The sequence below is a fragment of the Rhinichthys klamathensis genome, unplaced genomic scaffold (genome assembly GCF_029890125.1).
Source record: "Rhinichthys klamathensis goyatoka isolate OS25496 unplaced genomic scaffold, OSU_Roscu_1.1 h1tg000744l_1, whole genome shotgun sequence".
NCBI classification, from domain to species: Eukaryota; Metazoa; Chordata; class Actinopteri; order Cypriniformes; family Leuciscidae; genus Rhinichthys; species Rhinichthys klamathensis.
Genome location: NW_026607154.1, coordinates 98,041 through 113,818, shown reverse-complemented (window position 1 = coordinate 113,818; position 15,778 = coordinate 98,041). Strand labels below are relative to the sequence as shown.

Below are 15,778 nucleotides of genomic sequence, written 5' to 3'. Positions count from 1 at the left end.
CAGAACAACCTATTTGTTCTGGTTGTTCTGTCTACGGCTGGCAAGAGCGAGCGCCAGATCATCTGCCCTAAAGGCAAAAGACTGTAACTCGAACTGAGAAAAATTACTTTAAAGATTTTTAGTTGTCCAAGTCAAGTCAAGTATATTTATATAGCGCTTTTCACATTATAGATTGCATCAAAGCAGCTTCACAGTATCAATCAAAACAACATAACAATGTTTGTTTCTTAGTGGAAAAACATCCACGTTTGGTAGGGCTGATCAATGGTATTAATGATTGGTTAATTAATTTGAATATGTCCAGCCAAATCAATTGTAGGTAGGACACTAGAAATCTGGCCATTATATGTTGTAGTAATGGAAATGATCTACATAAAAAAATCTTGAGCTCAAATTTGACTTTTGACCCCTATTTTGAAGTTACTGTACTCTTCCTTTGTATTGTCTGCAGAAAATGAGAAATCATGCCAAGACAAAACACAGAAACTTCCACATTATCAATATTTGGTTGCTGATCACCATTTACAAATTACATATTAGTCCAGAGTTGACTCGACCGTGTTCAGGGCGACGCTGAAGGCGCCGGCGCAGTGTTTGCACTCTGCCAGCTTTATGCATGAGTGTTTCAACCAGGTCCTGTACCCAACGTGGGTGAGGCGGGGCGCTAGTTCTTTGTTGTATTCACCTGCTATAACATTTTTCTGTCAACTCTGCATATATCCTTCCCGATCGACATCGCATGTTTGTCGATGAAGCGGGTTCAGACCATACTAAATGTTCTGACCGCGTTTGTGCAGGTGTTACTATGTCTCGAATAGTAACAAAAGAGCAGGAGAGAGTTTGGCAAACAAATGTTTAAAGATTTATTATTTAACAGAAGAATTTACAACCGACATTCAACTTAGGACAACAACTCAAACACAAAGCATAGCCGCTCTCTCCCACACGCCACGCCATAACCAAGCCCTCTTTATGCCGTCAGGCTGGGACACGCCTCGCGCGCTGGCACCTCCCATCAATTAGGCACAGGACCGGACCTAGAATAGCAACAAGACACGGAAATACAGAACAAGAAAAATACATATATTGCTGGATGTAACAGCAGGACAAAGCTGTCCCTCTGAGGACATCAGAAGTTACAGGGCCTGATGGCAGCTGAACACAGTACATAGGCTACACAGTCATTTTAATGGATAGTAAAACAAAGGCAGAACACCGTACAGTCTGATAGGTGGCATTATTTGACAGAACACCGGCACAGTAACTTCATATTGACACTGCTAAACAAAGGCAGAGTTACTCTATACCCTTCACCGCCGTACTGTACTTGAACACCACAGAGCAGTAACTGGTGTTATGGTGTTCTGGCGTGGTTTCTCATGGGCTTTTGGAAGTTATTGTTAAGACAACCCATTATTTTCTCAACAAAAAAACAAAACAACGAAATTGACTCAAGATACGTATCTCCATGATAAAAGAAGGTCTTGAATGTGTGAAAAATATCAATAACTCATTTTCAACCAAAAACAAATTTACGGCCTTTCAGACCCGTCGCCAGACCTCAGTCCTAAGGGGGGCATATTAAATGCATGCGAGGGCACAATTATTATTAGCCTACAGTACGTATATTTATAATAATAGTATAGCTACTCTATTCGCCCAGCACGTAATCATCACATTAAACATAACCAACAGCAATATAATCAGGTAGCCTATAGCCTACACCACATTACATAGAAGCAATGTTATGAATATCCATAAAACACTTGACTATACAACATATTAGATGTAACACCAGAAGCATCTCTCAAACATTGCATTTTAAAGTAGTCCACAGAAGCATTGCCATGAGACACACACACACACACACACACACACACACGCACGTACACACGCACAGAGACATTGAACCTACCGGTAGTTTGAGTGGAGGCAGCGCTGTTGGTGTAGCCTAGGAAAACCCAGACAACTTCCGGCAAATTTAGATTTGCTCTGAAAGCTAGTCTGGCAAAGAGCTCATTCAAGCCCATTTCCAGTCCGCCGAAATCGCGGCACCAATCAGAAGCGTTGGGGCGGGCTTTACACGATGACGACAGCGCTGGGATTTTGAAGCAGATTTTGTATATTGCAAAGATGGATGCCGCCGTCGAACATCACTCGTTCGAATCAGCTATCGCGTCTGTTTTAAGCAATTTAAAAATGTCATTTTCGTTAAAACCCGAGCAAATAACAACACAAAGCCTTCATGTCTAAAAAAATATGTTATCGCTGTCTTACTGACTGGATTCGGCAAAAGTCTGATATACCAGTGTGGCGAGCAGGACGATCGAGGCCGAGGGACGTGAGAGAACGGCGTGAGTGAGGCCGGTCGCCGGTCTCTCATCTCTTACGGAGGAGCGGAAGCATAAAAGGAGGAGCGAAGACGGTGAAGATCGAGAGAGGACAGGCCTGAATTTTATTTGATGTTTTGTTTTATTATGTGTGGCGACAGTCGACCGTGAGGGACTTTGTATTTGTTTTATTTTGTCATTAAAATGTGTGAATGTTCGCTGGTTTCCGCCTCCTTCTTCCCATAACAACGAGCCCCGTTGGTCAATACTAAACGAATGGGTGGGTCTTAGCCATAGACTGTCTTAGCGAGAGCCCTCTGCATACGTCATCTCCTTCATCGCTCTGATTGGTTTTAGGTTTATCCAATTGCGCCAAGAGGCATTTGAGGGACGTCCGTTGGTGACGCCCCTTTGGAAATGATTTGTCTATGGAGCTTTGCCAGACCCTTACTCAGTTTCAACTGAGAAGGGTCTGGTTTTAACCAGGCTACTGTTGGTGGGCTTTTCAACCACTTACGGATAGGGCCTATCCATGACGAACTGAAGGACCTACTAGCACACTAGTCCGAAATTCGCGTCCGAAATTTTAGTATGTTAAAAAATAAATACGACCTCATGTTTTGACAATCACGTTTAAATACTGCCTCCGAAACTTTCGTCCGTCATAAAACTAATTCGGATCGTGTTTGATGTTCTGCGTTTTTCGCATCAGTAGTAAGCATTTTGAATGGTGTTTTGACAATTCAGAGCCACTGAATCACGAATGCGAAAAACCGTATACGAAAATTTCGAAAGTGTACAAGGCCGGCGAAAACTCATCCAGCTTTCAAAAATACATGGTAACTGTTGAGCAACTACACTGACGTAGGCTAACTTTGTTTTCAGTAAGGCCATGATAGGCTGTTGCAGTATAGATTCCCATCAGTCAAACAAAATCCCACCATTGTTTCCTTATATTTTTAATGTTTTAATGATAAAGAATGCAACATTAATGCAACACAAATTTAGCAACTATGATAATATACAATTTAAATAATTTTTTTAAAGGGTAACTAAACCCTAAAACAACTTTTTTTAGTTAATGATCTGTAAGACTGGGGCCTTATTAATGCTGATCACTGATTCAAGTAATTTTTTTGACATTTGGGTATAAAGTGTTTTAATTCTACAATATATGGTGTAAAAACGTGCTGCCCTCTTCAGGTTGAACGGTGGCCACTGCAGTTTAATTTACCTATTGGAAGTTGTGGTGCCCTGTGACGTAAGAGAGTACCAGCTAACCACGCCCTCGCCTACAGAGAGACGCGTCTCAGGTGCACGCCCCCCTCCGCTGGGCCCCGCCCACTTTTCCAGCATTTTTCAAATATTGCCAGTGGGTGGAGTCAGGCTCTGACCAGGGGTTTAGTTACCCTTTAAAGGTTGTATCAGTGATTTCAGGCCCAAAAAAGGCCAAAACATAAATGATCACATTCATCTAATCTTTCCTAACGATCCGCTAGCTGCCCGCCCCATAAAGCATTTCCCTATGGCCCATAGCAACGGGTGGGCGGCCTTTTGCCTTTGCATATCTGTCCTTATTCTACTAGACCTGTCAGCTCCTTTGACACTGTGAAGCACCAGATCCTCCTGTCCGCCCTTTCTGACTTGGGCATCACTGGTACGGTATTTCAGTGGCTTCAGTCTTACTTCACAGAGAGATCTTTCAAGGTTTCATGGAGAGCAGAGTATCATCTAGTCACTGGAGTGCCTCAAGGTTAAAAAAAATAAGTTGGGGAGTCACCATTCTCTTACATTAAATAGGCAAGTGCGAGCAGGCCTTTTCTCTCTCTCTCTCTGTGTGTGTGTGTGTGTGTGTGTGTGTGTGTGTGTGTGCTCTTGTGATATATGAGGACACAAATGTGTATAATGACATGCATATTACACTGGTATTACAACTTACACGTGATATATGAGGACATTGCATGAGTCCTCATATTTCAAATAGCTTAAAAAACATAAATAACAATGTTTTTTAAAAAATGTAAAAATGCAGCATGTCTCCTGTGATGGGTAGGTTTAGGGATAGGGGCAGTGTAGGGGGATAGAATATACAGTTTGTCCAGTATAAAAGCCATTACGCCTATGGAATGTCCTCATATATCACAAAAACAAAGCTTTGTGTGTGTGTTTTCCAAAAAAAAGAAGATAATAAAGCCTAATAGAGGAGGGGTATCATCTAGTCACTGGAGTGCCTCAAGGTTCAGTGCTCGCTCCTCTTCTTTTCTCCATTTACACATCTGCTTCACTGTGAATGATCATAAATATCATTGGCTTCTCCTACCATGAATACATGAAGCTCTATCTGTAATCTCAACCTGATGATCCCACTGTCTCAGCTTGTGTTCAGACGTTTCTGCCTGGATGAAGGAGCATTATCTACAGGTCAGCCGTGCAAAGATGGAGCTCCTATAGACCCATCAGTTGACCACAACCTCAATGTGTAACGGGTCCACAACACCAACACCAACCAGGACAGCAAGGAACCCGTGGGTTGTGTTTGACGACCAACTCTGTGTTTCCACTCATATATCGACAACAGCTTGATCGTGTAGGTTTGCTCTCAGAAAATTGCACATCAGAAAAGTCTGATGCAGTGTCTACTGGCAGATGATCCAGAACGCAGCAGCAAATCTGGTCTTCAACCAGCCTAAGAGAACCAATCACACCACTCCTGATCTCACTCAACTGGCTCACATTTGTTGCCAGATTCAAATTGAAGATGTTAAAGCCTCATTACCGTTAAAGCATGAACCTTTTCAATGGTCGACTCAATCCCCTTTGCAGAAAGCAGCGTTCCCTTTAACACTAGCTTGTTCACTTTGTATTGTGTTGTTGAGGGTCAATGCACAGTTTACGAGCCTCCGCTAGACTCAAGTGTCATGTGTCTCTTGGTTTGGAGCAAGTATAATAATATCATCAGAGATATTCTCTAGTCCCTCAATACCTGCAAGTGCTGATGTGACTTTGATTTTGCTCGCTGGCCCACGACACACTCTTGTATCGATATGTACCGTTATGTACAGCAGATGTTGTTATTCCTCTGGACTGTGCTGTAAGATCCAGTTGATCAAAACCCCATTTCAGATCAAGCTTACTGAACACAGTTCATACCTTGAAGGAGTTTGTCTAGAGTTGATTTGGGCACCGGCCCCGAATTATTGCTTTATTTGTTGACCTCATATCCAAACATTTGCTCAAAACAGCATCTCGTAACTGATTATGTTTTTCAACTCTGACGTCACAGTCTTTAGCAGCTTGTCTGAGCCGTGTGAGAAATTGTTGCACAGTGTTTTTGTGTGAGCGTCTCACTAATGCTGTGTTCACTCTGAACAAAGTGAGCATTTAGAGCATCACATCAGCGTCATAATCTATTGCTGTTGAATATTAATCAAGTGAAGATATCAGAGGACACTTTCATACACACAGTTATAGCAGGCGATCTGTTCCTGCTCCATAAAACCATTAGAGAAACTCTGAGATCAGTCTGAGAGGAGAAACAATCCAGACATTTGATCAGAAATGAAGAACAAACGTCCTGAAGAGAGTTACAGGAGAGAGCAGAGACAAACACTCTCAGGATCTCAGGACAAGATCAAACTGTTGCTTTAAGATGTTTTTAACATGTTATTGGTCAGTTTATTTCTGTTGAATGTCACACTATTGACTTACAGGAATCAGAGGCGTACTGGAGCTCAAAGTGACAAACTGACAATATCCAGAGTGTGAATTAATCAGCAAAAATAGAGTTTGACGTGCTAGACGGTCACATGCATTAACACTGAATAAATAGGCAGATATTTTAACTGATTGTAGAGTTTCACTTCACTTTACTACAGAGCAGCTTCACATCAGCACGTCTGTCATTTTATCACTGAACCAGTTTTGAAGAGTTTGTCTTTTCATATTTGTGGACTGAATCCGTTGAAGATGTTTCTCCCTGTTTTGCTCTGTTTGTGTTTGTGGCGTCTGGTTGGTGAGTTTTAAATGTGGTTTTATGACTTCAGTTGTTTCTGTTCTGATGTGATAAATTACTGGTTAAATTAGTTCGAGAGGATCAACATTCACTGTTATTCTCATATAGAAATAATTGAACTGTGATTTTACTGTCAGATCAAGTTTGAATTCAGCTCTAAACTCAGTTGTTATGAATTGATTAAATAAAAAAATATAAATATGAAACTAAGATACTCAACAGCATTAGTTTGAGTGTGACATTGCAGAAAAACTCAACAAAGCAAAGAATTCAAGAAATGTGCTTCACAGGGTGTGAATTATCTCGGTTTGGATATAAGGGATGGTTCAGCTCAAGAAATAAAGATATTCCAAGGCACTCAAATAGTGTTGAAAAAGTTTAAAAGCCTTTATTTCATCATGGCTTTATCATTTTAAAATGCTGACAAGTGTACACCTACGTGTTGCGGCTTACAAGCCTTCGTCAGGGTGTGAGGCTTTTGTGAGGTTTTAGTGTGACATTAAACATTGCAGAGAAAATGTTTTAGTTATTTTTCCATGTATACAATTATTTATCTTTTTATTCATCATCTTTGTCTTTGTACTGCTGCAGATTATTATTAATTTCACAATATTATTAATTTCAGTGAAGCTTCATCAAACCAATATCAGGTGATTTTAAAGCTTTAATCTGTGAAAAACTGTGTTCTTCAGGAGCGTTTGGTTTTACAGTGGAGTTAGTGAAGGAGGGAGATTCAGTCTCTCTAAACTCTGACACTGAAATGAAGGATGATGATGTGATTCAGTGGAGGTTTGCAAGGCAATACACTTTAGCAGAAATCAATGTAACGGCCGACAGAATCACTGTATATGATGATGTTCTTGATGGGAGATTCAGAGACAGACTGAAGCTGGACAATCAAACTGGATCTCTTACCATCACACACACCACAACTGAACATGATGGAGAATATGATCTACTGAGCAACCGTGAGAATAAGCATTGTGTACTCGTTGTCTTTGGTGAGTTAAATATCAGTTTCACCTGTTTTATATTTTAATCAGCACAAAGATACAATTATTAATCCAAACTCCATTTTGCTTCTGTTGTTTAATGATGATAGTCATTTCAAATTTAAATTTCAAACTATTTACTTTTATAAACCATCAACTGACCGTCTTAATCTGTGTCTGTGTGTGTGTGTGTGTGTGTGTGTGTGTGTGTGTGTGTGTGTGTGTGTGTGTGTGTGTGTGTGTGTGTGTGTGTGTGTGTGTGTGTGTGTGTGTGTGTGTGTGTGTGTGTGTGTGTGTGTGTGTGTGTGTGTGTGTGTGTGTGTGTGTGTGTGTGTGTGTGTGTGTGTGTGTGTGTGTGTGTGTGTGTTTTTGTGTGTGTGTGTGGTGATTCAGTACTGAAGTCAGTGATGGAGGGAGATTCAGTCTCTCTAAACTCTGGTCTTACTGAAATGAAGGATGATGATGTGATTCTGTGGATGTTTGGAGATGAATACACAGTAATAGCAGAAATCAATAAACGGGCCGACAGAATCACTGTATATGATGATGTTCTTGATGGGAGATTCAGAGACAGACTGAAGCTGGACAATCAAACTGGATCTCTGACCATCACAAACACCACAACTGAACATGAAGGAGTTTATGAACGACAGATCAACCGTGAGATCAAGAGATTCATTCTCTCTGTCTTTAGTGAGTTCAAAATCGTTTACACCTGTTTTATAATGAAAAAATTCTAATGAATTCATACACGATTTTGATTTTGTTATTTTGTATTGGGGTTTTTAATGTCAATTTTAAACTATTCAATTTAGTAAACCATTATAAAGTGATTTAACAGTATTAATCTCTGACAAACCCTGTTTCTGTTTGTTCTCTGTGTGTTTGACAGATGAAGTGAAGTCAGTGTCAGTGATGGAGGGAGATTCAGTCTCTCTAAACTCTTCTCTCACTGAAATGACGGATGATGATGTGATTCAGTGGAGGTTTGGAGATGAAAACACTGTAATAGCAGAAATCAATAAATGGGCCGACAGAATCACTGTATATGATGATGTTCTTGATGGGAGATTCAGAGACAGACTGAAGCTGGACAATCAAACTGGTTCTCTGACCATCACACACACCACAACTGAACATGCTGGAGATTATAAACTACTGATGAGTTCAAGAAGATTTTTCTTATCAAAATCATTCAGAGTTTCTGTCTATGGTGAGTAGAGATCATTTGTCTTCTCAACTATTTACATACTGAATTGTTGTTTTGTTTATAGTTTGAGATGACAGACCGTATAAAAACTCACTTGGAACCAAATATATTATTGTTGATTAGATTTGATCATATTTCTGCAGAAATATTAGTTGATGTCAGCGCTGATATTAGTGTTTATTGACTGATCTGATGTCAGTTTGATGTGTTTATTCCTCAGACTCTGTCCACTGTTGTGGTCCTACTGAAGCTGTGATCCGATTGGTCCTCTCTGCTCTGGTGGGCGTGGCTACTGTCATCATTCTGGTTTATGACATCAGATCCAGAAGAGCTGAACGAGATCAAGCACATATTCACACATCAGGTGCATGATTGATGATGTCATTTCTCACAAACTGATTTTTCATATATTAATATTTGTGACAATTATTAATTTACGGCTTTATATGTTCATCTTTTTCAGGAAGTATCGAAATCTAAAGCAGAACGCTGAACTTAAAGGTTCTTCAAGTGTGATTTTGTTCTTCTAGTGTTTTTTTTTTTCATAATAAATACTGATGATTATTTGAGTTTGTGCTCTTTCAGTGTCACTTTATTCTTTATATTTCTCTTATTGTTTATATTTCTCTCAGATACAAAAGAAAAATGAATGAAGAGACACATATCTGCTGTATATTTGCTGTATGTATTTTCTTGCCTTAATCAATAAAGTTTCTCACTCTGAGGTTCAAGAGTCTCTCATGATTTATTCAGAGGAATACAAACTTTATGTAGCCTATAATTTTATTTTAAATATTTCAGCAGTGTACCATATACAGCTTTATTTGTACTTTTTTTCACAGGTGCTTCTTATAGCCTATCTGTAAAAACATCATTTATTTATTTTTAATATTACCAATAAGTTTTTTTTTTTTTTTTGCAATATATTCCGTTATACACAACATATACAGCTAAAATATTATTTTAATTTAACTCTGTTACATGTTCTAGTTGCAGATATACTGCAAGAAAAATATACAACACTGTGTTAAGTTCGTGTTACAGATCACATGCAGCATCACATATATTTTTCTTGTTATTATCACGTCAGGGATCTCACAATACTTTAAAAAAAATGCATTTTAATAAATAACAAAATATAATTTACATACAGGAGTACATATAACCATATGTCAGGGGGAAAAGGAAGAAAGAAAGAAAGAAAGAAAGAAAAAGAAAGACATTTTACAGAAAAAAACCTTTTAAACAGCTCTGTAGTTTTCTTGCTTTCAAGTTTTTACATTAGGATATTGTTTCTAAATATATTTTAATATCATTTTTAAATTGTTCAAAATTTGGCATTTTTTCATTCCATTTGACTTTATAAATATAGTAACAGACAATCATAATAATTCAATCAAACATAAACAAAAGATTTTTATTATGAGCCGTTTCATTTTGAATATCATGTTAGAGGTCTTAACATCCTAAACATTCAATGTACCTTCAATTTTTGACCTACAAATATAGTGTGATTTGTTCTTCCAAATAAATTTCAAATTTTGGTGTCTGTCATTTTAATTAACGAGGGGGATACATCTACACTCGAGCAGAATAAACCAAACTATAAACCCTCAGCTTTAACCAATAACACACGGCCAGATAAAGCCATATATCTCATCATTAGCCAAGAATTCGGTTTCTTTTCAAATAACTGAATGATATAAATTTAACTCATTCCTGACTTCTTTACTTTTATATATCTTGATACCTACATTTTTGACAACTTATTTTACAGGAATATTGCATACTGCTGTAAAGTTACAGGAATCTAGAGCCATAACTTATGGCTCTGGGTTCCTGTAACTTTACAGCAGTATGCAATAATAACCCAACGTTTATTAACTCGTTTTATGTCTACACACTTCCTCCGTGTACCAATCACGTGCTTCGCAGAAGCCCCGCCCACAGCGCTGACTCTTCACTCGTGGTCTCCTCTGATTGGCTGCGCGTCCGGCCAATGAGTCTCAGCCATCTGTGCAGGAACACAACCGAGCCATATTTCCCTGAGCATTAGCTCGAGCAGCATTCATTATTATATCAGGATCTAAATCTTTAATATACGTAGATCCTTTAACAGTGCAGAGATGCGGGTCGCTGCAGCAGTGTGCTTTATATCTGCACTGGCTTTCACTGTACACGCAGATGTCTATTTTAAAGAACAATTTCTGGATGGAGGTAAATCTCTCTTCTTTGGTCGTGCATGACATCATGTCACTATTTCACTGAGATAATGTTTCTTCAAATAATGTCAAAATAATGTATTTTTATGATGTATTGAGCAAGTTAACTTTCATGCATTTATGTGATCAAAGCTAGTTGTATCGTTTCACCAGTGTCACTTTCATTTACTGTATTTGCATAAACCGTGTTTTACAACTTATATGTCATGCTAAGAATACATGATTTGTGAAAATAATTCAGATTGTCTTAATGCATACTTATTCGTGGATTATGACGAACGACAAATATGTTTTATGAATCAAAGTTTTAGGTTTTGGTTTCAGTTCACCTTTTAGACTGTTAAACTGTAGTTGTCATCTTAAAAACAAATTAAAGACGCAAGGGTTTCATATCTGTTGTTTTTAACTTACAATTATTTGCATAATTTAAATGCACCCATGTTAAAATTCCAGCCTGAAAATATTTCCGTGTAATGGCTGATGATGAACAATACACAGCCAATATAAAATATCAATATAGACTACTATTTAGTTTAAAAAACAATTTTTTTAATGTATATCTCTTAAAACAGAGGTAGAGGTATCGTACAGAAATAATGCTTTTTTTAAATTTAATATTTTAGATGAAAGCAAAAAGATATTTAAAAATAGGAAGAAATAAACAGCCGCAACTAAATATCCAATATCGGTTTATATGATGATATAAATAAAAACGCTAATAATGATAACTGATATGTTGAGCATTCTTGCTATTTTCGCAAACAGATAATTAAACTTTGTCTCTCCAGATGGTTGGAAAAGCCGATGGGTCGAATCCAAACACAAATCTGACTACGGCCAGTGGAAACTGACCTCAGGGAAATTCTACGGCGATGCTGAGCTTGATAAAGGTCAGAGGTCACGGCTTCTTTCACCGGAGCTCGATGGCTCATGCAAATGTCTTCATCTTTAAAGAAAATTCAAATAGTTAATGTGAGGTGACTTCTAATGCAATGGTTTTTTCCCCCTTCAAGGTTTGCAGACAACTCAAGACGCCCGGTTTTACGCTCTATCCAGTCGCTTTGACTCGTTTAGTAATGAGGGTCAACCAGTAGTGATCCAGTTCACTGTGAAACACGAGCAGAAGATCGACTGCGGCGGTGGGTACGTGAAAATCTTCCCCGCCGACCTGGACCAGACCGATATGCACGGCGATTCACAGTACTACATCATGTTCGGTAAGTCATGGTTGGTGTAATGACGTTTTGTTGGGTTTCTAGGTGGAAAAATTACATGGCCAACACTGATGGCATATACATTTACTATATTTGTGCCATTTACACTTGTGATCTTCCTCGTAGGACCCGACATCTGTGGCTACAGCACCAAGAAGGTTCACGTCATTTTCAACTACAAAGGCCAAAATCACCTAATCAAGAAGGACATCAAATGCAAAGTATGTTTGAACATAGTTGTGAAAATGCACTATCCAAACTTTTTGCAGACCTTAGGTAAACACATTTTACAGAAAAATGAAGTGTTCAAAAATTATAGAATTTTATGTACAATGTAAAGCAAATATAATGTTGTAATAAACAATTTTTATTTCATGCAAAATAAATATTTTATAAAATAATTTGGACTCTGAAGATCAAAGCCATAGGTCTAACCAAGATGTGTGCCAAATATGAAGTTTGTATCACAGAAATGTAGGTTTTGTTCAGGCGCTGTACCAAAAATAGCCACCAGGTGACAAATCAACAATCACAAAACAGTCGCCAAATATCGAACCTTGAGTCTCAGACATTCCTGACGAAATGTGTTTCGTCAAGATTAGAGAAAGATTTTGATTATAAAATATTGCGGGATAATATGAAACATGACACTTTCCCACTAGTGGGAGGAGCCTGTTAAAAGGTTTTCATGGGATGAATTTTAAGCTTTCGAATGATACTGATATGTGGAAGGGGAAAAATGTGTGCCAAAGGGCAGTTAAAATGTTTCAAAATGACATCATAATCGTTATAATTCAGTTGCTCTGTTTGCGCCCGTCAGGACGATGAACTCACACACCTGTACACGCTGATCCTGCGGCCGGACCAGACGTACGAAGTGAAAATCGACAACGAGAAGGTCGAGTCTGGCGCTCTGGAGGAAGACTGGGACATACTTCCTCCCAAAAAGATCAAGGATCCAGAGGCCAAGAAGCCCGAGGATTGGGACGACCGGGCGAAAATCGACGATCCTGAAGACGCGAAACCTGAGGCACGTTTTCAATCGCTGGTCACCATAACCTGATCTGCACGTCATAGTGTGCAAGAAATCTGTGTAATATTTCAAAATAGTTGTTCTTAGACATGAATCCAACTGTGCATTAAAACTTTATATCTTTATATCCCTGCGGTTCAGGACTGGGACAAACCTGAGAACATTCCCGACCCTGATGCCAAGAAACCAGACGATTGGGATGAAGACATGGACGGAGAATGGGAACCTGCGATGATCCCCAACCCAGAGTACAAGGTACAAAGCCACAGTCCTCAAGTAGAAGTCCACAAAGTGGTTGAATTGGTCTAGTTGAATAGTTTTGGACAATTGGCAGACCAGCTAAAACCAGTTTAGGCTGGTCTTTCCAGAAGGGTAGGCAGCCAGCAGAAGGTTTCGGGTTCAATTCAAAGTAGGTTTGGAGTTTTTGAGAGGGATTAATGCCCTTAATCAACATCACATGGACTATTTCTGCAATTTGCAGTATTTTAAGTGATCTTAAAGGTAAAGGGTTGATCTTCTCGATCAGGGGTGCGCTTCCCAAAGCCAAATATAATTGCAAGTTCTGTCATTACCAACACGATTTAACAGAACTTGCGACCATAGTTGGCTAACGATGCTTTTGGGGAACGCACCCGAGTGATTGTTTATTATGTAGGAACCAGTTTCCCCAACTGATCTAACTAAGTTTTGTTGATCGTAGGGCGAGTGGAAACCAAAACAGATTGACAACCCCAACTACAAAGGCACCTGGATTCACCCCGAAATCGACAACCCAGAGTACACAGCAGACGACGCCATTTACAAATTCGAGAAGATCGGCATTCTGGGACTGGATCTTTGGCAGGTATGGTTTAGATTGGTGTGCTGTAGAATCAACATCATAATGTTCAGTTGTAGGTTTTCAACAGATTTGGTTTGGTTTTCACTGGTAAAGGTAAACCAGACATTTGACAACTTTTTTTAGGGGATTTTTACGATCAAAATGGCTGATTTTGAGGTGGTAATTTCCGAAATTGTGGCAAATTGGTCACATTTACCATATTAGGTATGATTTTTGAGAGGTACAATATCTTACCAGTGTTATTTTAGTATCATTGATATACTATTATAGTTTTATTTATAATTTGAGGGTTTTTTTAATGCAAAAACAAACTAGCTTTCTGCATTTGTCTTACCAAATTCTTACACACAACTGTAAAACAAGATATTATGTTTGGTATATTTTATTTTTGCTATTAAAAAGAAAAACAAAGCATTTTACAACGAATCATGCGAGTACAGCATCGTTTTTTTTGTTGTTGTTTTTTATTCATGGATGTTTTGTCACGTTAACAAAATTAAAAGAAGTGAAGCAAACTGAAACAAAGCGTAAAAGTACCCCATTGAGATCTTTTTCGTGTCATAATACATCAAGAACATCCAGTGCTTTATTTAGTTTCATCGCTAAATACATTTTGCCAATAAATTTTATAGTACTACACTTTTTGTAATGATTTTGTGGTTAAATGGTGAATGATTCAGGAAATTTGATCTCAGATTTACCTTTCTTATAGGTGAAATCTGGAACCATCTTTGACAACTTCCTGATCACCGATGATGTTGAGGAGGCTGAGAAATTTGGTACAGAAACATGGGGCGCAACGAAGGTAATAAATTAGGTTTATTTCCACATCAATGTGTTTAGATGTACATTCTGATGATGTGTCTTACCGGTGTGGTGTTTTTGTATCAGGGGCCAGAAAAAAATATGAAGGACCAACAGGAAGAGGAAGAACGGAAAAAGCGGGAAGAGGAGGAAAAGAGCAAGAAGGATGATAATGAGGAAGACGAGGACGACGAAAATGAGGACGACGAGCCAGAGGAGGAAGAACACACAGAAGAACCTCCTGAGGAGGAAGAGGAGGGTGACGACGATACGCTCACCAAAGACGAGTTGTGAAGACTCCCTTCCTGAATGAGCAGATCTGATGTGTTTCTGTTGTCTTTTTCTTTAAATGTGGTGTGAATTATTGGCTCCGCCCCTTCTAGTCACATGTCGCATCCCTAAACTCAGATTTCTTTTGGTTTTGCTGCTAGAAGCCCCACCCCAACATGTTCATAGTACGACCTGTTAAACTTTAGACTAATAGATGTTTGGGTTTTCTGTTCCGTCTCCAGGCGTGCAAGGGGAAAATTCTGATGTTGATCATATGTTGGATTTGCACTTTTTTAAATAAATGATTTATTTTTAAATCCTCGTCTGGGTCATTTTTCCTAAATTTTCCCTCAGTGTGTGGATGTTAAATTGTCCTCATTTTTGGTTGAAAGAGCAAGTTCATTTATTAAGCGCAACAAAAAATAAAACATTTAAAAGGAAACAATTAAAGCATATGTTATTCAGTTTGGTTCAGAACTTTTAGATTTAAGATTTAAGTAAACATAACACTTTCCTGACATCATAATGACAGTCCCCTAATTTAGTTTTTTATCCCATAAGTAAGACTTAGTTTGTCACAATGATGCCCTATTTTCATGTTGACTTTTTGACCATTTTAAATCATAATTTTGACTTTTTAATCTTGTAATTGTGACGTAGTATGTTATAACTTGGACTTTTTTGTGGTCATTTTGACTTTCTCATCTTGTCATAATTTAAACTGTCATAATTTGGACTTTTTATGTCATGATTAAGATTTATCAAATACTTTTTTTGTCAAATGAGCTCCGTATAATTACTATAAACGATGTGTACATTGACTATACTTGTCGAAACCCTATATGTAAAA

At 38.4% G+C, this 15,778-nt stretch overlaps 2 protein-coding genes across 2 annotated transcripts in view; both read left to right on the top strand.

Moving 5' to 3' along the window:
- The window catches only part of LOC130077461 (uncharacterized), a gene marked incomplete at its 3' end in the record, with an annotated part of 288,700 nt that extends 280,196 nt beyond the window's left edge, over positions 1 to 8,504 (top strand). Inside the window, exon 4 of the mRNA XM_056242701.1 lies at positions 8,227 to 8,504. Coding sequence (XP_056098676.1) covers positions 8,227 to 8,504 — 278 coding nt within the window. The remainder of the gene's footprint in view (positions 1 to 8,226) is intronic.
- A 2,092-nt stretch (positions 8,505 to 10,596) lies between these two features.
- calr3a (calreticulin 3a) lies at positions 10,597 to 15,245 on the top strand. The gene is made up of 9 exons (XM_056242683.1): positions 10,597 to 10,761; positions 11,555 to 11,656; positions 11,780 to 11,983; positions 12,107 to 12,201; positions 12,801 to 13,010; positions 13,155 to 13,268; positions 13,714 to 13,857; positions 14,567 to 14,659; positions 14,746 to 15,245. Exons 1-9 carry the CDS (start codon positions 10,671 to 10,673, stop codon positions 14,950 to 14,952), a joined length of 1,260 nt encoding a protein of 419 aa, XP_056098658.1. The 5' UTR covers positions 10,597 to 10,670; the 3' UTR covers positions 14,953 to 15,245.
- Positions 15,246 to 15,778: the final 533 nt, after the last annotated feature.

Bases quoted from the DNA above. Each gene is read 5' to 3' on its own strand.
- calr3a (XM_056242683.1), top strand. From the start codon at position 10,671: ATGCGGGTCGCTGCAGCAGTGTGCTTTATATCTGCACTGGCTTTCACT. The intron at 13,858-14,566 runs GTATGGTTTAGA...CCTTTCTTATAG, and splicing joins TGGGACTGGATCTTTGGCAG to GTGAAATCTGGAACCATCTT. The intron at 14,660-14,745 runs GTAATAAATTAG...TTTTTGTATCAG, and splicing joins AAACATGGGGCGCAACGAAG to GGGCCAGAAAAAAATATGAA.